General features: G+C 35.6%; 1 protein-coding gene and 1 pseudogene across 1 annotated transcript; one reads left to right on the top strand and one right to left on the bottom strand.

Annotated features, from left to right (window-relative positions):
• Positions 1-1,634: 1,634 nt before the first annotated feature.
• Positions 1,635-11,044, top strand: LOC113272989 (annotated as a pseudogene).
• A 2,539-nt stretch (positions 11,045-13,583) lies between these two features.
• Positions 13,584-14,702, bottom strand: LOC113272988 (mitochondrial outer membrane protein porin of 34 kDa-like). Its single transcript, XM_026522766.1, has 5 exons — positions 14,625-14,702; positions 14,467-14,547; positions 14,171-14,312; positions 13,827-14,021; positions 13,584-13,612 (listed from the first exon to the last, which is right to left on the bottom strand). The coding sequence occupies exons 1-5, from the start codon at positions 14,700-14,702 to the stop codon at positions 13,584-13,586; spliced, it is 525 nt and encodes a 174-aa protein (XP_026378551.1).
• Positions 14,703-22,745: the final 8,043 nt, after the last annotated feature.

Here is a 22,745-nt window from a genome sequence, read left to right as displayed (position 1 = left end):
TAGAGAGAGAGAGGGTTATTGTGTTGGTTTTAAATTAAATTAGGTTAAGAGTAGGTTAGTCATTTCAATGTTTTAGGACACTCCTTATAACTATAGGGAAGGTGACCTAATAAGATCATGGTCCCCAAAAAAATCATGGTTCCTAAAAAAATCATTCTTACTGTTAAGATCATTAACTGATTGTCATTCACGTTTTGGGAAGGAATGTAGTGAGATCGGCAAACCAATAAGCTGATGATGATTCAGCCGACTCACAACGGTACTTGCAACAATAACATGCAAATTTCTATTCTTCTCTCCACTGGTTATTATCTTTCTCATCTACCATTTTTGCATGCTACAAAAGAAAATCTACGTTTTCATCTGACCCAAAATATTTTGATATTTTGGTTCTTCATTATTCCGCACAATAATGTAAGCCTCAAAAATTTCATTCTCCTAGAATCCACTAGATTTTCAATTCACTATATATGCTGCTTCAGCTATGTACCACCATTCTTTCCCCACAATCTGCAAACGAGCAATTCAAATTAAATCACAAGGAGACTAATAATCAAAATTCATCATCTATAACAGGATGATTATTAATTAGGTCCTTCCAACGAAAGTAAAAGAAAATGCATTAGAAGGGCGAGCTTGAACGGTAAGTGAAACAGATCTACATGGGTCGCGTTCTTTACGGCATAAAAGGCTTAATCTAGGTTAAAAAAAGAAACTGCCCACCAAAATCTCCCACGAAAAACGCCCCATTAATTGACGGTAATTGACCACTATCCAAATCAGTGATTTTTAATAATAAATCACTAATGAAGGTTAATTAAGTCCATCTTAAAATGTAGAATTGTTAATCAAATCTAAATTTAATAATCTTAGCCGTACACTAAGTATTTTGGACTACACATATAACCCATCTTAATGATGGGTTTCTAAAAGAGAGAGGAACCACATCTGGGTTCCTCAGAAATTTCCACATAAGATTTTATACCTTAAAATTGTTTGACAGCATTCATATTCATGGGAATAAAAAAAATATTCTCCATTGTTGTGTGTAGAGAAATCTTGTCGTTGGGGATGGACATTCCCTGAAGGATTCCTTACTTCTCAAGGATGCTACTTTTGATTTTCCTCCGATAAGCAAGTTCTCCCTGCCTCCACTAATACATGCCTATAGACGAGAGTGTCGAATTAAGAAGGTTCTTCTTTTTCTGTTTGTAAATCTCAACACATACATAAGAGGATAAGATGGCGTATGGTGATAGTATTCCGAACACCGACTTCCAACGAAAATTACCAAAACTTGTTTAGATTATCTAAACAAAAAGTCGGCACGGACCATCCAATGGATTATGTAAAAACCGTGCAGACACAAACATTCAGCAAAAATAGGACCTCCAACTCTTCTCAGGGGCGGGCCCACTTATCATATGTCTGCACGGTTTTGTCTTTGTCCAAATAGGAAGTCCGTGCAGAACAACTAAAATCTAAATTATGGTAGTTAAATTACTGGACACATGTCCATCGCTGATTTGTAGGAACAGAGAAACTGGAGGAATCCGGCAACAGACGATCCGAAGCCAAGATCCGTAATGGTCCTCACGACCATTTAACCGCAAATACTGGCTGTGTTAATACCAATGTGTCCTTTTCTTGGACCTTATATGGGAAGCGAATCAACTGTTAAACTAGGGATGTCAATGGGTCCGGGTCCTCCCGGGTATCATTGGACTCCGAACCCTACTTAAAAAAATCGGGTCCGGTTTCCAAATTTGTGGACCAAGAACCGGATTCGTTAAAAATTCTGGTACCCGTCAGTTCCGGATACCCATTGAGTTTTAAGAAAACTATAAAAAAAACTTCAAAAACTTAATATCTTTCTCTTTTTGGCTTGAATCTAAAAAAAATTACAAAAAATTATTGTTGTTTCTTTGTTAATGTATTAAATAATGATTAAATGTAAGAAAAAATCGGAAGATGAAAAAAATATAAGCCAAAACTAACAAAATACTTATATTTGGCTGAAAATATGATTTGAGTAACTGGGTACCCGTTACCCGTGGATACCCGACGAGTATTATCCGTTTGGACCCGTTGTCCAATCAGGTAATTACTCGTCGGTTCCAAAGTTGTTAATGGATCCAACTTTAGGACCCGGAACCAAACCCGTTTCTACAGGGTCTAGTTTCGGGTACCGATTGACAGCCACAGACTTAAACAAGCCCGAAGAAACACTAATTAAACAATTCCTCTCTCACTTCGTTTCGCGGAAAAGAAAACTTTCTCTCTTCCATCTCTACGACTCTACAGTGTCTACACCTCTACCCAATTCTGCAACCCTAGCCAGGATTACGGGGAGGTATCTCTCGTATTTTCAAATCAACCCAAGGTAATATATCAGACTTCTTCTTTTACCTTTGATTTTCGTTTCAATTTCCATCGACAACAAACAAAGTAGTTAGTGGTTTAGGGTTTGAGGTTTTAGGTATAGTGTTGGGTTGATTCAGGGTTCAAACTTTGTGAATTAAAACAAGAAGATGGATATTATGTTTTGTTTCTTCTCTGTTGTGACATGTTCAAACTTTGTGAGCTCTAATTATTTGGTAGATTTATAAGGGGAGTTTAAGCTACATTGCTTAGTGTAACTCAAACCCTAGATTATCACTAATATAGTTAGATCAAGTTTTTATGTCCTGAGTGTAATAGGAGATCTTATTTCATTAGGAGTGTCAAAATTGGGTTAGTTTCAAGCCTATATTAAGGCCTGGTAATGTAGAGAAACACCTTCTACACAAATTTGTTTTCACAGCTATTATTTACTAGTTTTGCAACTGCTTGTGTGAGTTTATTGATTCACTCAAGATATTGTTCGACTACTGGATCCAAAATTCTGTATCTCTCTGGTTTTAATTTTTTTATTGTGCTTTGTATCAGGTTCGTTAAACAAATTATGATGTTTACGAAATTCGTGAATAAATGGATCAAAAGAGAACTCTTGTCTGTGACGGGAGGAACTTCCTTGTTCTACAGAGTGAGTCGTCCACGTCGAAGAAAAAAGACCACGTTGTAGAAGATGATGACTATTGCATTACTGGAAGTGAGAATGAAAATACCAACGCTTGGCAACTTGGTAGCAGCTCTAGTGAAGGAACACCCAGGAGGAAGATGACTTAGACAAAGTTCTGGACGAGCACCGCAATGCTCCCATTGTTCCAAAATATACTGCTTCTCTGAAAGAAGAAAAGTTTCAAGCTCAACCTGAACAGATAGGTTCAGTTGATGGTACTGGAGGGGAGAAGGAAGCGGAGGCAGAAACAGGGAAGTCTGCGGCATCAAAAAGGAACAAAAAAGAGAAGGAGAAGAAGGCAGCTGCTGCGGCTGCAACGGGAGTTTAGGATGCAAAGCAGGAGGAAACAAAGAGTTATAAGCGTGATAAAAATCGCCCGAATCATGTTATAAAAATGCAGGAGGCTTTGCAAAAGCGTAAAGAACTTGAAGATAGAATTACGAGGGAAGAGGAAGAGAAAAAACGAGGGAGGAAGAAGAGCGCCTCAGGAAAGAGGAGATCTAGAAACAAGCAGAAGAAGCCAAGCGAAGGAAAAAGATAAAGAGAGGATGCTGATGAGGAAGCAGGAAGGGAAGCCTATAACAAGGAAGCAGAAAAATGAAGCTCGTCGGCTTGAACTAATTAGGAATCAGTTTCTTACGCAGAAGTCTAAGTAAGCTCCTGCTAAAGAAAAAGGCGGGGCTTCTACATCAAACAGTGCGGAAAACCTGCAGCTGAAGGAAATGGATGCAGCTAAAAACGCGAATACTAGAGAGGTAGAATCAATATTATCTAACTATATCGAGGAAGTGCAAGTTAAGCATGACAATGAAGATAGATCAGTTGAGGAGGAAGAAGATGAGAACAAAGAATGGCTCACAAAGAGCTGGGGTGATAATGATGTCCAAATCCTGGTCAAGAGCGCCTTTGCCAGTGAAAAGGTTGATGATGAAGCTGAGCCAAGTGTGGCGAAGAAAGATCCCAAGTGTGCAACATCACCAGATTCTGGTACCGCAGCGAAGCCATATACTGCTTCTGGTGGAGGTGTTCCCCATCATTTAAAATGTGAAGGTGTTAAGGGTAATGTTGTGGCTAAGAATACAAGAAAGGATGCTGCAGCTAACACAAGAAGCACAGACTATGGAGGAACTTCCAAAAAGGGGTGAAGATAACATGCGTTCTCCAATCTGTTGTATTATGGGACATGTTGATACTGGTAAAACAAATCTACTAGATTTCATCCACAGAACTAATGTCTAGGAAGGCGAGGCTGGAGGAATTACACAGCAAATTGGGGCAACCTATTTTCCTGCCGAGAACATAAGAGAGAGAACCTGGGAGTTAAAAGCAGATGCAAAGTTACGGGTCCCTGGTCTTTTGGTAATTGATACTCCAGGACACGAATCGTTTACTAACTTGCGTTCACATGGGTCTGGGACAATATTGCAATTTTGGTTGTTGACATTATGCATGGATTCGAACGACAGACTATTGAATCCCTGAATCTTCTGAACACGCAGAACACAGAGTTCATAGTTGCGCTGAACAAGGTGAGTGTTAATGGCTAAAAAAATTTAGATTACAACTAAACTGGTTTTAAAATTTTAACTTGTCTTACCATAATTTCATTGTTTGATTTTTTATCTCTTTAATTTCCAAAGGTCGATAGATTATCTGGTTGGAAAACGTGCAAGAATAAACCTATTGTCAAAGCCATGAAGCAGCAATCTAAGGATATCCAGATGGAATTCAATTGGAGGCTGACACTGGTAAAGATAAATCTCAGACTTGTGTGGTGTTCGGCGGGGTAGGATGTAGATTAACTTATTTGTTTCTTGTCTTTCTTTCTCAGATCATTACTCAGTTTAAAGAACAGGGTCTGAATACTGAGTTGTATTACAGAAATACAGAAATGGGGGAACCTATAGTATTGTTCCAACAAGTGTAATCAGGTGTGTTAGTCGAACCTGACGCCGAGCTTGATTTTAGATTTTTTAAACAAGAAATCTTAATTGCTTTTACGGTTTTAAAGCAAATTTTTTCTGGCAGATTCATAGTTTCTTTTTCTTTTTGTGAATGTAACAGTGGTGAAGGCATCCCAGATTTGCTGCTATTATTGGTTAAGTGTACTGAGAAAACTTTGGTGGTGAATCTTATGTTTACCAATGATAAGAATTTTGGATTCTTATCTAACATTGTGACTGTTCTTCAGTGCACGGTGTTGGAGGTTAAGGCTATTGAAGGTCAGGGGACAACTATTGACGTGGTATTAGTAAATGGAGTGTTTCATGAGGGGGATCAGATTGTGGTTTGTGGTACGCAGGTATATGATTCAGTATGTGAATTCACGCAACTACAACGATAACTAGCAATTTTCTTTGTTAAAAGTCTTATATTTCCTTGTAAATGTTAATAGGGTCCCATTGTTACCACTATTCGTGCTCTACTGACACCGCATCCAATGAAGGAGCTACGGATAAAGGTGAATACTCTGGTTACAATTCTATTCATTCCCACATGTGATCTATTTTACATGGAAAGTTAATGCTGGATGTTAATGTTTGTGTGAGTCAAGAGTGTACAGATAATGAAAAACTCTGTATTAAACTCGTAGTACCTTACCACGCGATCATTGGAAAATGCTAACCTTATTTATCCCGTTTTACTTTACAACTAGTCCTTGTTGGATAATTGGCAAGATTCTAGGAAACATCAGTGTGATTTCTTAAATCAGTTTTGACTGATTTTAGAATTGTGTTTAGACTTCTATGTAAGTAAGGGTTTCCTATCTTAGCTAGTTTAGATTTCCTAAATTAGAGTAAAGCTTCGTTTCCTAATCGACGTATTGTAAGCCTATAAATAAAGGCATAACCTTTAGGTTATAGGTATCTACATCATCTACATCAATCTTATCTAAACCCTTAGGTTGTAGATATCTCCTCAAAAAGAAGAGAAGTAATCTCTTCATTAACAAGATGTAGATCCTCTCGTAGCTTTGGGCTGGGGAGTTGGGAGAGAGTTGAAGGTGAGTTGAGAATGTGAAGAAGAAGAATGGGTGTTGAGTGTCATGTGCACTGTGTATTCTCTGATATATGAATAAGTGAATTTCTGCTGCCCGTGGAAGCAGGCCATTGTTGAACCACGTGAATCTTTGTGTCTTGTGTGTTCTATGTGCATTAGCTTCCGTTGAATGTTTAGTTTTCGTTTCTGATGTCGGATCCTGGAATTCCTTGAGGAATAATATGAACCTCTTGGCACAACAAACTGGTATCAGAGCTTGGGTCTAGGTTCTTGAAATCTAGGGTTTGCTCATTTGAATTGAGTCGGAAACGGAATGTGAAGATATCAAAGGAGATGTCAAATTTGAAGAAGAACACAAAGGAGAGATGATGTTTTTTGACTGAAATTTGTGGTTGAAGAATTGTAATAGTTCTGAAACCTTGTGGTGAAGATTGGAGACAGTTTTAGAAATATGGTGCAAGATTGTAAAAGTTTCGTCAGAAAACGTGGTGTATTGAATCAACAGTGGATTTTTGCAAGAAGATATACTTAGAAATTGAAGTAAAATCCTAGAAGAAGATGCATCAGTAGGAATGTTGTAGAATCGAGTTATATCGGTTGGAAGATCATAGTTATTTTGGAATTCAGGAAGTCGTTGTGAAACCTCATGTGAAGAATCTTGGAGACAAGGTTTGAATTGCATCAAGGAGAAGAGGTGGATTTTCTGATTTGACAAGCATCGTTTGAAATATCAATTACTCATAAACATATGTATTTGAAGTGTTTCACATTCGTTGATTGTTGATTGTTGATTGATACACTTTTGAAGTTGAAGCTCTACTTCAAGGGAGGATTTGACATTGGTATACTTCTTGAAGCATAAATCCTATGAATTTTGCATAGCTTCAGGTAAGTAATTCCATAACCTTATTAAGTAGTTTGATAAAGGTGTTTGGTTGTTTTTTGGTCTTTACCTCGTTTATTTGAGACTTTTGTGGACTATCTGGGAATACCTTGTTGGTTTTTCGTTTGAATGTGCTTGTTATGCAAGCCAAGTTGCAAGGAAACAAGAGTATTGTGTTTGAAGTAAAAGTTGAATGGTTTGTATGTTGGAAGAGGCAAAGATGTAAAAAATTGAATTCGTCAAAGATCCTTAGAATTGTTCGAGATACCAAGGGGAGCGATTGTGAATGTTACTGGTCGTCATTAGTTTGATCAATTCGTCCTTGACGTAATCGAAGGAATTGAATAAGAAGTTAAACTCAAGTTTTCCTCAGTTGCATGGAGTAGGGAGGATTGTGGAAATCTATTAGTAGGTTTCATGTGAGAATTATCGACCATTTGAATATCTTAGTGTCGTGAGAACACTAGCGGAGGGTTGTTAAATTCTGGTTGAAGAATTTGATTTCGTGAAGAAGTGCTTGAAGTTGGTGTCTATAAGCATATTGCATTGTTAATGATCGATTGAAGACGCTATAATTGGATTTCCTATATGGATATATTGTATATGGTGGAGCTGTAGTTTCTTGTTCTGTTTTAAATTGAAGCGATTGAAGATGAAGTTTACACAATCTTTGGTATATGCACCTTGGGTCTATGATTGAAGAAGGGTTTATTTGAATGTGTTGAGTGTGTAACTTACTTGAAGAGTAAGCTTATGAACATTGAGTTTTTGCAAGCTTTTGTTGTTTACACAACAATGTAGGAGCAGAGTTTTTCGTACCGTTAAATACCACAAATATGGTATGTTTTGAATCATCCACTCGGATGTTTGAAGGCACCTTTTTGATTTAATTTTTTAAAAAAAGAGTAGTTAGGTGGTATGTTACCTTTATTTTTGGATGATATTTGGTGGAGAATTAAGATGTTTACCTTTTAAAGTCATCAAGTTGAAGAAGTGCAAGACCGTGGTAAGAAAATAGATTGGTCATATGAATATGTTCCGTTTTTGAGGTGAAAACTCGGTTGCAAGGAACAAGATACCATTGTAGCACTTCACAATTTTAAGGTACAATACTACATGTGAAGAATATAGTTAAGCGAAGAAATCGCAAACTATTTGAAGAATGGATTATGTGAATTGAATTGAATTGAGTTGATTTTCTTTTTGTCATAAGAAAAAGCATTGGAAAACAGGAAAGAAGTTTCAAGTTCAGACGTGAATGTTGGAACATGAAGATGTAATATTGATGAAGAATATGTGGAAGTTCTCGAGTGTTTGAATGTTTGTGTATCATGTGCATCCTCTAGGGAATGGTTTCTGACTTTTAGGAGTTGGAGTTTGAAGTTTAAGATATTAAGCATTCGTTTGAAGTACTTAGGTGCAACTCGAGAAGTTTGAAGTTGTTCGGTGTATACCGAAGTTTGAATAAGAATCTAAAATCATTAGATCCATTTAACTCTGTGGGGTTTAAAGTTGTTTAAACGGTGGAGTATTGAAGAAGTTTTCCAATGCGGTTGTAGTGATGAAAGGATTAAAGAATGGAAATCTGTATTGCTGAATATGGAAATAAAAGTATTAGATAGTGCGCTAATACATTTGAAGACTACATCATGTAGTTAAGGCATGAATTGAAGAATGTATAATCACGCAGTTTAGAATTTTGTGAACATTGTGTGAAGGTGGAGAAAGAATCAAGCTTAGAGTTGGAGTAGAAAGATCTACTTTTCTGAAGATATGAAAATATCATGAATATCACCACATATGGAATACTGGAATGTGTTCACACAGATGTTTGGGAACTTACTTTGTAAGGTATGAATTATTTCATCTTTGAAGAAAACTTTGTAGGTACGGGGGTACACCATACATTTGCATGTGATGAAATATTGAACTCCGCATTGAAAGACGAAGTGTTGGAATTTGAAGAAGTAGGATGGAGGAAGAACTCAAATTTGACAAGTGAAGTGGTGAGTTGAAGTCAGACTATGTCCTACAAGTTGAAGTAAATGTGCAAAGAATTGAATCTTGCAAGTTTGAAGAATATGTGCATGTGAAAATCTATGAAGTTGAAGACGCGTCAAGAACTCATAGATAATTGGATTTGCTGAGAAATTAGCAAAGTAGCAAAAGAAATGGTGGAATTCGGGTAAGGCCTTCCTGGACTTAATCGTGTCTTTTGAGTTTGTTACACCGTTTTGGTGTATTGGTGTCTTTAGACACAGTTGCATCCCTGTTATAGGATTGAATTTGTGAAGCAGATGTTGAAGCATATTGTATCCTTAAAATGGATTTGAAACACTATACGGTGTACTGACGTCAGTTGACACATTTGAACCTTACACAAGGATTTTGGAAGTTGTACCAGTGCAACATCTTAGGATGATTGAAGAATGAAAACATCATTAGATGATTGGAGAAATGAAGTCCTTTTATGGAAGTGAAACATCTTCGGATGGTTGGCACCTACGGGTGAGTGAAGTATTGAAGTCCTTTTATGGAAGTGAAACATCTTCGGATGGTTGACACCTACGGGTGAGTGAAGTATTGAAGTCCTTTAGTGGAATTGAAGCATCTACGGATGATTGGCACCTTCGGGTGATTGAAGGCAGTAGAGTATGAAGGCGTGGAAGGTAAATGTCGAGATTTCATGCCAAGGTGGAGAAATCAGAGAATAGTGAAGTTGAAGTTGTCCTAGAAATCTTGCCAAGGTGGATAATTGTTGGATAATTGGCAAGGTTTTAGGAAACATCAGTGTGATTTCTTAAATCAGTTTTGACTGATTTTTAGAATTGTGTTTAGACTTCTATCTAAGTAAGGGTTTCCTATCTTAGCTAGTTTAGCTTTCCTAAATTAGAGTAAAGCTTGGTTTCCTAATCGAAGTATTGTAAGCCTATAAATAAAGGAATAACCTTTAGGTTATAGGTATCTACATCATCTACATCAATCTTTTCTAAACCCTTAGGTTGTAGACATCTCCTCAAGAAGAAGAGAAGTAATCTGATTTATGATTAGCATTCAGATCTACTTTCGTCTTCTATTTCTCTTCATTTTGAGTTAGAAATTTCGGAAAAAAATTTGAAAAAGAGTTTCCAAAACTTTTAGGGTTCTTCGTCGAGAATCCGTCGATCTATTCTATCATTTACCTGATTGAAAATCAAATTTCAGATTTGTAATCCTTATGTGTGAATCTGTGTTACCCATTTAATATTTTTGTAAACGAAGTAGTTTAATGTTTTTTCTACCTGATCTGATTTGTTGATTTTGTAGATTTCTTTGTGTTGGATTTGAAACTAGGAGTCAATTGATTAAGATGTTTCTTCTGTTCGGTTAATTCAAGTTAATGCAAGTTGTAAGGACGAAGGTGAATTCATTTATTGTTGTGAGAATACACATATACTTATGTTGGATGAGTAGATATGAAATGTTTTTGACCATTAATTGTTGTTGTTCAATTTGTTTAAGCATATTTGAAGCTGTAACAATTTCTAAACCAGATGAAATTGTGAATAAGAATCACAAATCAAAGAATTTTTTTATGTGATTATTGTGCACAACATGTGTAACTTTCGTCTATACATCCAATTTGCATGTGTAACTTGCGTCTACACATCCAATTTGTATGTGTAACTTGCGTCTACATATTTTGATTATCTTGTGTAAATTTTCTCCACACATCCAGATAGCTTGTATACAATTGTGTTAATTAGATTCATGTTACATAAATAAATTGACAATGTTGTGCGCTTAAAATTGTGCAGCTATATTGGTTGATTTAACAATGCTTATTGTTACAGAGGTTGGGAACCAGTACGTCCAAGGAAGGGAAGGAGTACATTTTGGACATTGGGAAGCATAAGAAAGATTTTATGTGGGTGGATGAACAGGATGGCGAGGCTATCGAAATGGATTTTAGCGAAAAGAAGATTGAGGCCAGAAAGAGTTGTCTCAAACGATATGAGGTGATATATCAGTTGAACTCACGCGTAAACCTCACAGAGAACTCATTGTTTATGGCTTGTCATCAAAATTTATTGGTTGTATTCGAGATGACGAGTATCTGAGATTTTATTTACCTCTTAATTTCTTGTGCTTTTGGAGAATAAGTTTGTTACGATTCTAGGTTCAGAAGATTGTCGTTATTTTATATTTTTAAATAAATATTGCTACTATAGGATACCACATATAAATAGGTTCTTATTTATTATCATGCAGTGGATAAGCCTGCGGTTTTCGTACTTACATTTATAGGAGGGTTCATGGCCAAAAAGTAGTTACATAGATAGGATAATTGTTGCTTACCTTCTAGTTACACAAGCTAAGTAAATGTGTAACTTATAGTTACACAAGCTAATTAGATGTGTAATTTCTAGTTACACATGCTAATTAGATGTGTAACTTTTACTTACACATACTGATTGAATGTGTAACTTCTGGTTACATATATTTTACTTACATATGGTAATGGTTGTTACTGATTGAAAATGTTGCATTCTTTCCATTAAGGTTGAATTCTTTTCATTCTGAAACGTGCATATAATTTGTGAATGATTCTATGATATGAAAGTGGATGTGTAACTTACTGTCAGTTCATAGCTTTGTGATGGTGAAAGTTGTAGCTGATGGTTGTGCGGGTGGTGGTACTACTGGAGGTGCGGTGTGATGGTGGAGAAATAACTGTAGGTGTCATATTAATTTGTGGTGGTGGAATTGCAAAGTGTTGCAGAAGGAAAGGAACCCCAAGTAACCACGTATTAGTGCATCACCAAGGAACAAGCTTGAGCATTACCAGATCCTGAAATACACACTCACCACAGAGTCCACAATGAAGAAGATTGAAGACAACAACACTCTGGTATTCATTGTTGATATCCGTGTTGACAAGAAGATAATCAAGATGCTGTCAAGAAGATGTACACCATTCAGACAGAGAAAGTGAACACCCACTAGTGGAAAACAGAAGTTCCGCGACTGTCAGGACTAGTCATATATACGAGTTATACGACTAGTTTTAACTGTCTCTGTTGTGGTCTCTGATAAAGCGTCTCTGTTTGGTACGACCCAAAGCCATGGATCTCAGAATAACGACCGATTATAAGGGTACCGAGGTACAGACCCTTAACCATGGGTCTCAGATTTAAATTATAATATAAAAGAAAAATATAGATTCAGATTTGCTGAAATGCCTGAATGGCTAAATCTGAAATAATCTGACTGCATCAAAGTCAAGTCAAGTCAAATTGAACTCAAGTCAAAGTCAAGTCAAATCAAATGGAAGTCAAAGTCAAGTCAAATCAGATGGAAGTCAAGTCAAATGAAACCCAAACTGAATTTCAAATTTAAACTCAAATTTGAGAATTCCACATTCATTCATTTTATCCATTGGGTTTAAAATTACACAAAAAAGGAATGAAATCCTGAGTTCAGAGCAATACATATGTTCGAGATAGCTAGTAAGTTCTAAGATTAAACAACATGATTAACTAATAGACAATTGCTTAAACAACAAAATGTTAAAATTCCCAACTCCCCAACTGAGAAGATACTTCATAATGGTGTATCTGTAGCAAAAGTAAGTTCTCATTCTCAAAAATAGAAGAAATAAAGGGACATAAATATGCATATCCAAAGAAATTAGAAAGGATGAGTATGACTTACCAGTAAGTAAGTGATGGGTATGACCACTTCCTTCAAATTAGACTTAAAACCATGCCTACAGCAGATGATATATTGATTAGTCAAGAAATTGGATGGTACAAGCACAAGGTAAACACCAAGGGAAGAGACAACAAGAAAAAAACACCAAAAATTATACTTAAGCATCTAACTGATATGTTATGGATATTAATCATACAAACAAAACCATTTTTTATGCCTCTACTTTATAGTCTTTATCAACTAAAGAAATAAATGAAAGAAAATGTAATGGTACTAACAATTAGAGAACTTATCAAGCCAAAAGAACCAAATCATGCATTTGTACACAAAAAGTTAATTAGGGACACCCAGTTTGAGTTGTTCTACAAGATCAGGGACTAGAAAATTAAAAGATAAGTTAGGTATAAATTTAGTTCATGTTACCACAATTGCCAAAAACAGCAGTTCCGAAGACAAATTTAAAACATCATGTTTTAACAATAGTACGACCATACCTTAATCAAATGTTCAAGTAAGCATCCACTACACAATAATTATTGTACATGTAAGTGCATTAGGATAAAAGAATAGATGCCCAATGCCTAAAAATGACCGACACTTGATGATACTAACTTTGGGGGGTGGGGGGGGCTTAATGTTTAAACAAAAAGGAAATATATAAGACTATTAAGAAGCAAATAAATTGAAAGAATAACAAGGGAACATTCATGTTACTGCAAGAGTGAAATTATGCACTTCTTAATTCTAAAATATATAATCCAACAGTCTAAATTGAATTCCATCATTTGAACATAAAGTTTGAGAATAAAGTTTGAGCCTAGTTAGCTATAGGGAAAATATGAATACCTAGTAAGGAAAACGAGAGCCAGTACGACTGGCAAAGATTTTAATAGAAGGTTGACTCAACTGCACCTATAATCATTCCTGAAGAATTCATTCTAGAAATCAGATATTAAGCATCACATTCTCAGTTCCTAAACGTGACAGTAAAACACAAGTGTAAAATGTAAAACAATTATACAAGAAACCAATATTATTATCTGAGCTTCTCTATAACAAAGACTAAATTGGTTGATAAAAACTTAGTATAAGATTATCGGCTACTCTAATTAACCGTCAGTTGGTTAATTAAGACGGTGAAGATGGACCTTGGCCTCCACTCGTGTTGGATAAGAGCGCTTGACTTACCATGGTTGTTGATCCTAGCCTTGACAGAAGTCAATTGGTCCAAATCTTTCTGGGTACCGATGGTCAAGGTGTTCTCATTTGTACTGAAACTATGGGCAAGCTTGGCACTAGCATCTGTATAGGTCAAGGGACTCTCAATGTGGCAGTAAGAAGCATTGAAAAAAACACACACATCGACAAAAGAAAACAAGGAGCCTGGCAATCAAAAAAAGAAAAACACTCACTAAAAACAAAGAGTCGGTCATCCATATGGAAGAGCTCAAAAGAAAATACTCACAAAGTGACAGCAGCAATCAGGTCAGCATTTGCGAACCTCACTCCATCATTGCATTTGGTGAGGTTACCGGATGCAGTGTCGTAAGAAAGATCAGTACCAATAACAAGAAGGGGTGTTCCTACAACTCCAGAGAAATTGACCATGGGGTTTTCTGTCAAGCCAATGCTAGTACTGATGTTGTTGTACTCATATTGATACTGAAGCTCGAGCTGTTTCCAGTCAAAACACTCAGAGATGTGATTAATCACTAACATAACCCTCATGTTACGATCATCAGAAACACAATACAACAAAACACAATACACACCTATTCCCTTAGATGGAAATCTTCAATGCTTCCTGAAACAGAAAGATACCATGTACCCTCCGACTACCTCTGTGAATCTCCACCCTATGTAAACCGTACACTACCTTGCTTTCTGTTACACTCATCTTCTCATCGAGCTGTGTGGTCCACCATGAGAGCTTCAGCCAAACCACCTCTACGCAGAATAGCCACTTCCTAAAGCCTGTAATTATACCTCGCTGACATAAGGAGCTTCCTTAATAAATGTACGATAAACTGAAGGGACACTGCAATCAACATTTAGTGGTACCATTTGCATATACCTCGAACTAAAATTCACATTAATCCTTCGAAACAACCCCAAATAATAAAAAAATATACACACTCCTAATGTATCAATCTTACCTAAGCACCTGGATGTTCAATTTCTAGCATCTTCATAAGCAAATCATGGAGCAAATGTTCATCAACACTAAATTTTGATTGCAAGTTTATTACATGGCCAATGACAAACTACCACATGAGGAACCTCATCTCTAAAACTTAAGAATTTTTAAAATGCATCATGCTTAATGTGCAGATGCACTTTTTAGTTTTTAGTGATTCACCCATGTATAACTTCTCCATTTGATGGCTTAAACTGCAAGTTGGGAAATTTCTTGAAGGATTGACGAAAATCCAGAAAAATCTGAACAAACAAACAAATAACTTTCATGGCATATTGAACATTTCCTTTTAAGGTGGGTAATGAGTATGATTCTATACCTTACCTAAAAATTAGGAAAACCCATTCCTCAAAAAATAAACCCACTTACATACAAACAACAACAACATCAAACACAAACAAATCTTAGAATCCTGAAATCAAGAGATTACTGTTAACTAAAGAAACACCATGAGAATCATGAAATCAATACCAAACTATGATGGGGTTAAATCCAAGAGTCATGAATCAAGCTAACAATTATTAACATGAGGAATCGATAATCATGTACTTACGTAATATAATATAGTTATGAATCAATCTAACTCAAGGATTGAAATCTTAGAATTTAAATCTTCTCAGATTGAAGAACGGGAAGTAAAAACTGAAAACCTTAAAAAAAAATATATGAAAAGCTAGTTCTGAATAGATCGAAGAAATCAAAGCTAGTTCTGAATAGATCGAAGAAATCAAAGAACACTTCAATCCAAACTATTACCAGGAAAATCAATTGAAAATTCACCCTAATCCAACCAATAAAAATTAAATTTTTGTAATTGAAAATGATGTATAAAATTGACTCATAGATGATTATCCCAATGAATCGTAAGAAGGATTTTATCACTGAAATCGATTATTTATTTCAGGGTATTGACTTCTATTTCACCTTCCGAATCTGGATCCAGTGTAGAAGAAGAAGATGATGGAGGTCGATCCAGAGAAAATTAACGTTCACACTTGTGGAGATAAAAAAAAGAAGAGCTGGAGATGGAGAGGAGTTCTGCTGTGAGATGTATGAGAGAATAAATATAATGGAAGCTAAAGAGATTGAGATGAGTACAGACAGATGCATCGATAATAACGAAGTCTTTATTTCCAGATCGAGCCGTCCGTTCATATAGATCAATGGCTCATATCTCAAACGTTTCTAAGCCGTTCATCTAACAACAGATACATCACCAATCATGGGTAGCGGAATGGGTCCCTGAATGAGGATAAAATAGTAAATATCCAGGGACGGTTTTTAAGGGATACCAAAAAAAAATTAAATGAGAGACCGCTCTTTGTGGTCAGCGGCCCGGCTACCGTCATTGAGGGTCTCTGATGTGGGTGGTAAAACACCCATTTTCCACTAGTGACCCTTATCAGGTAAGACTTCTTGCTTATCATACAAAGAAAGGTAGTATATGTATATATAGGTGAGGATATAGGTCGTGAATGGTTTCACTTAGCATGTGTAACTATACATTTCAAAAGGCAAATAATATAGATTTGTTGATTTTGGCTTTTATGGTTCGCAATTCATGTAGTAATCGTGAATAAAGAATGAGCCATGTTTTTTCTCTCCAAAGTATGTTGTTTGAATATGTTGATAATGTTGTGCCTTTCAAGTGAAAGGTTCAGGTTTTTACTTGATCAAGAGTTAACAGAAGTTGCTGCAAGTGATGAGGTCAGAGCTGCTATTGTATATAAGATTAGCAGGGAGCGCATTGGCGAAAAGTATGTTAATTATTTGGTTATTTTTGAAAAAAATGTGGTATACTTTAAGGTATTTGTTGTTGCCTGCTAAATCTCTGTGCAGATTGATCTAATTGATAAACAGACGAATTATTGTAAATGAAAATAAAAGTAATACCTGTATTTTCCGTATATGTAGTTTTGATGTATAATTGATGCATATGGATGTGTAACTTGTATATACACATACATATAGCATGTGTAATAAAAAGTTACACATGCATATGGATGTGTAACTTTTAGATACACATGTCTTACACATATGTAACTGTTTCTTGCCATACGCATGTGTGAGTCCACACATATATATACAAGTGTAACTTTGCATTACACATGTCATATGGATGTGTAACTTCTGGATACACATGTCATATGCATGTGTAACTTCTATTTACACATTCGCACTATACTTTTATAATTTTGGGCTTAGATTTAATAATTTTGGGTTTAAATTTAAATTTTATTTAATTATGGGCTTGAAAATATATAAAAGGGTATAGATGTCCTTTAATAACTCGGGGCCTAGATTTAAATTTCTTTTAATTGAGGGCCTCATATTATGGGTTATCCATGGGTTGGTCCTTAGCCTAATCTTCCCAATACGTTTCTAGCTCGGTTCCGGATGATCAGATACCCGTTGGTAGCCCTTGAAAGATTCAAAAGGAAACTAAACCTCATTTACTTGTAGGACCTATAAGTTCACACTACAACAATACAACTCCCAACATGTATCCTAAACTTGAACATTTTAGTTCAAATGCTTGTAAACATGTCGATACTTACATCTACTGATATTTTACGAGCTTAATCGAAACTGAACGTTCATCATTGAAGGATTTGTGTAGGAAGAATGCGTAAAAATTGTAAATAAATTACACTGTTATAATCGGTGTTATTTGTCAGATTAGAGAAAATAATAGTAGAGAAGCTTGGGAATTAGAACGTAAATATTGTCGATCATGTGTATTGATCTGGTATGGGAGAAATAAAACAGAAGAAAGAAACCTTGAATCACAGCTGCATGGTTCACTTGAAGATAAAAATAAATAAAATAAACATTACGACTCACTCAACAAACTATCCATTTGGTTTAATACTAGCCTAACATAATTATTGAGCAAATCGTAATAGTTTATTAAGGTCCTACCACAACTAACAACTAATCACTCAAGCATGTCACATTGTTAAATCCCTTTATTACGGACAATTATCATTATAACCCGGACCTCCATGATAAAACCCGTAATCATTAGTGGTGTCGATTTTCAAATCATAGCAATTTCGATTCGACACATACACATCAACGTTCTCGGGGTTTTGGACTTCGTTATTTTCAACATTTACTTGGACTTGATGAAAATAACTGGATACACCCAAATGTCCTTCTGAAGGGAAATTACCACTACCCATTTGAGCCGTAGTATGTCGTCCTTTAGATCTCTCACCAAAGATTTCTCCACCGAACTCCATTGTTGCTGGTGTCTTTGATAATAGGGTGAATAAAAAACTCGGATAATATCCGACGGGAATACCTTGCACTAGTATCGACCAATTACCGCTATCTGGATCCTGCAAAAAAATTCAATACCAATTTTTAGAGTAAAATTGGAAAACTGATGTGAGCAAGACGCTGATTACTTCCACTTACCTTGTGTATACCGAAAGTGGCATCTTTTTGGTCTCCTTTGAAAGTGGACATTTCCGTGAAATTGCAACCAAGGGAGGTCTAGCGGAGATGTGTGCACAAAACCTTCACATTCAAGGTTGGTGCAACTATTTGTGTATCCATCAGTCTGACAAAATAAATAAATAAAAATTAAATGATATTGAACAAAATTAGATAGTTGTCGGAAATCAGAGATTTTCATTTAAGAGGACTTCTAATTAATATTCGTCCTAGTGTAGGGAGTAAAGGAGAAAAAAATCAGATGGATTTTTCTGAGCAACAACACTTACAGTCCACAATATAAAGAATCTGGTCTGATAATCACCGTATCTGGGTTGACACACCTAAATAAAAAGACAAATCAAATTCAGTGTTACGCTAATAAATTTGAATTATGGAAACATAAGCTTGGGTGGATAACTTACTTCCCATCCATCTTCAATACTATTAAAACCATCAATACCGGCACCAGCAAAAGCTCAGATTTGAGAAACACTTATCTCGACTGGAGTTTCCACCGCTGGATTCCAAAGATTTATTTTTGCTTGTCCTCCTAAAAATTTGTCGAGCACCGTAAATACCGCGTACTATAAAAGCATTTAAGCATATACAAACAAACGATTTTCAAAACTTATTAAAACCACTATATACTGATGAAAAAAACAATAAAACTTTTTCATAAGACCTATTATGTGTAAGTATACCTCATGGCCGTCCGTTTTCTTTGGTTTTGATGTATCTGTTGTATTAAAATGAGAAAATCTTGAAAGTCGATGTTTACGCGAAAGTGTTGGACCGTCTCTTATATTCTTTCGTATGGGGATAGTTCTTTGTGGACATTTTCCATACTTATGCCAAGTCTGTGTAAATTGAAGTGTCCCAAAATCATCTAATGTTACATTCTCTGGGTTCATACTTGGTCTCGTCTGTTTCGTAGATACCAATAAAAACAAAGTTATTCCCTTTATAGTTTGAAATCAAAACATTCTATTGTGTATCTATATACGAGGACAAATATTCATTAATCCTGAATTTGATGATTATGAAGCGAAGGATGATTAAAGGAAGGCTGCTTGTAGATATCATAACAATCGATAACCTCATCTTCTTCAACCTGCACCATAAAAGTTAATTAACATACAAATATGTCGATAAGGGTAAGATAATTGCATAAACGAATGTAAACTAAGTTTTACCTTGATGGTCATCATTATTGCTTTGTTCACATGTTTCGAAATTGTTTTTCCATCAACTAATTCCCCTGGAATTAAAATTGTAAAAAGGAGGACGACTAGAATGAGTGAGCAATTGCTTGAGACAATGAACTTAGACATTATTAATCTGGTCCTCTTCCAGAACCAACAATATTGCAGGGTATATGACATAAGAGTAGGAAGAGATTGATTTATATAGGATTACATACAATACATGACATTAATTACTTACCTCTTTTCTGACTCGTAAATATGGGAATATTGATTTTTTATTTACTAATAACACAAAAAATGTATTTCTTTATTATAAACCTAAAGTTTAATTAATAAGATTCCCTTTGTGTCTAAGATTAGGGTTTACATACTTGGGTATATAAATAGAGACTTAAAACTTTGTATTATACACACACCTAATGAGAACTCTTCTTATTTCTCCCTTTGTTTTGTGTCTTCTTCTCCTCTTTCTCTATTTATAATACGTCATCAGCATCGTAACTCTCCACCCACTGAGCGGCGGCAAAAGAAAATATCCTAAAACATACGTGGTCAAGTTTTTTTTTTGGATTATAATATAATCGGGCTGCGGAACAGTTTTCACCGTTATATCACTTTCATCTAATCTTTTTAATATTGATTCAATTTGTTTTTGTTTTATGTTTTGTAAATCATAAAGTGTATTTCAAGACTAACTCTTGTTTGTCTTTTTTGCATGAACCGATTGGATCAAAACCAAGGCATCATAAGTTTGCTTTGAGCTGTTTGTTTCATCTAACGTAGTGTCGTGAGGTCTGGACTGTAGTTGCAGGAAATCCTACACTACACCCCTCACAAGATTTCAATAACATTCAACTCATTTTAGATTAACAATCTTAATTTTATTGATGAATCTTTGAACAATCTTACAAGAGAAGATAAAGGAATCAAGAATAAACACTGCTCTAGATTTTCTCTCTCCTATTTACTTGCTTCTCACTCAGAAAAGATCTCCCTCCTTCTTTTACAACTGAGCGGCTATTTATAGGGAATTACATAGTGGATGACAGCTAACATGTCCTTTATTTTCGGATATGGCTTGTGACATTCTCGCGACCTTATAAATGTTAATCTCGCAAACTCTCTAATTTTCGCAGGACTATCACATTTTTCTCATGATTTAGCTGACGTCGTTTATTATTTCGTTTCTGAAGTTATTCTGCGACGCTGCTATGTTGTGTTGTTAATAATTTCGCTGAGGTATTATTGCTGCGAGATTATGATCATACATCTTGCCTCTTCTCATATCTTCTCTGCGAAGTAGAGAATGATGTGAGAAATGCCGCATCTGTCCATCTCTTCATATTATGCATTTATCACACGTATCTTTTCTTCCATCTATTTCTTGACACGTCTTCTGTAACCGCTGCTTTTCAACCGCTCATGTCTTTTCGTATTAATAGTGTTTATTTCTTCTCTATATATTCTTCTTACTCTTCTTTCCATTTTGTTTTTACTTTCTCTTCTCTTTTTATTCTCTCATCTCTGCAACTCTATTGTTCTTCCATAAATTCTGCCATTACAACTTTTTCTTCTTTCTTCTTCTTTTAATCTTTTTAATTTCTTCTTCATCTCCATACTGTTCCCTCTGTAGATCTTCACTGTTCGTAACTTTCTTCCTTTTTTAATTTTTACGAATTAATCTTCCTGCTGGTGTATTCCATGGATTCATCAAGGTTAGTTTTCTTTTTTCTTTCTTATGGCTTTTGCTGAAATTGATCTTGCTTACTGCTTTATTTGATGATGCTGCTTATGTGATTCCCATACTGTTTTTATTTCAGTAAAAACGCCTCTAACACCTACGGCTCAGAACCCTAATACTCCCAAATCGCAGCATAAGATTGTTGTAAACAAAAGAAAGTCTGCGAATCAGAAGGTAGTAAGAAACATTATTCTTTTCTGATAAAAATATTATTGTCTCTGTTTCTTATCTGGATTGTGATTTGCAGTGTGATAAGGATGCCAATAGACCTCTCAAGAAATCTTGCCACCTTAAAACCGTTGAAACCTCTGTTCCATTCCACTTACTTATTTCATCTAAATCTCCCGCGACATCTTCGCAAGTTAAACCATTATCTCTAATTCGCGAAAAAGCTGCCTCAGATTTCATTTCTTCAACTGACCTTTCAATGACTGAGACCCCCCTTATTAATCCTTCTACGAATGAAACTTCTTCTCTTCTTATTGATAATGTTTCTCAACCTTCTATCATTGCCAGTTCTCTACCTGAGCCTCTTCCTTTTTCGAAAGAAACCGTGGAAGGGATAAATATTGCCTTCAAAGTTTTGTCTGAGGTCTTGGATGATGTCAAGAAGTCTCCCATTGATCCTGTCAAGTCTGGTATTTGCGAAATTCTGAGTAAGTATTTTGTCTCTGACAGAGCTGCTTCGCAAACAGCTTTGGAAAAAGAGTGTAATGCTCTTCGTCTCGACAAAAGCTTCAGAATGTTTTGCTGGATCGCGACAATCTTCGCAAGAAGAATGATGAACTGAGAGGTATGATTTCCTTATCTGTGCCTTCAATTTTCCTTTCTAATGATTTTATCCTTTCCATATTTGATTATCCTTGAAATCCCTCTTTCGCATGTTAAGCCTTAAACCAGAAACAAATAATGGAGAGATATCAATTTGAATCTGTTGTTGAAGAATCCCGTGTTAAAGAGATTTTGATGGATCAATATAACCAATTAGATAACCTCTATTCATACTCTTTTGATCATATAAATAACCTTACCAATCAAAATACCCAATTAGTTCAGAGGCAAGATTTATTAAGTAATAAAATATCTCGCCTCTCTTATTCTTTAACTAAAGCTAATCTAGGGATGGAATTTTTATCAGATGAGAATAAAACTCTATCTCAAGAGAAGCGAATTTGTTTAAATAAGATGGCGATATCTTCGCAACAACTTAGCATCCTTCAGAATGTATGTGATGACCAAGAACAATCTCTTTGCTCTTTGAGAAATGAACTTAAAGAAGTAACAGAGTTATCTATCGCTGAAAGAGATAAAATCATTCAAGGTAGAATAGATTTAAGTGTAAAGGAGAATCAACTTAAAGAACAATATTCCAAATTAGAAGAATCTTATTCTTCTCTTGCGAAGAAAAATGCCTTTCTTATTTCTAAAGAGAAAAATCTTCAGTCTCGACTTAAAGGTTTAGTTGGAGATAAATTTGATGATGCAATGGACCGTTGGGAGAATAGTTGTCTGACCTTGAT

This window comes from Papaver somniferum, chromosome 4 (genome assembly GCF_003573695.1).
Source record: "Papaver somniferum cultivar HN1 chromosome 4, ASM357369v1, whole genome shotgun sequence".
NCBI classification, from domain to species: Eukaryota; Viridiplantae; Streptophyta; class Magnoliopsida; order Ranunculales; family Papaveraceae; genus Papaver; species Papaver somniferum.
The sequence above is the reverse complement of the archived record's forward strand: the minus strand, read 5'-3'. Positions and strand labels throughout refer to the sequence as shown.

Excerpts from the sequence above, each read along its gene's own strand:
- LOC113272988 (XM_026522766.1), bottom strand. The coding sequence starts at position 14,702 with ATGGTACCACTAAATGTTGATTGCAGTGTCCCTTCAGTTTATCGTACA. Across the intron at positions 14,548-14,624 it reads AAGCTCCTTATGTCAGCGAG|CTCGATGAGAAGATGAGTGT; the intron begins GTATAATTACAG and ends TGGACCACACAG. Across the intron at positions 14,022-14,170 it reads TTCTTACGACACTGCATCCG|GCTCCTTGTTTTCTTTTGTC; the intron begins GTAACCTCACCA and ends TTTGATTGCCAG.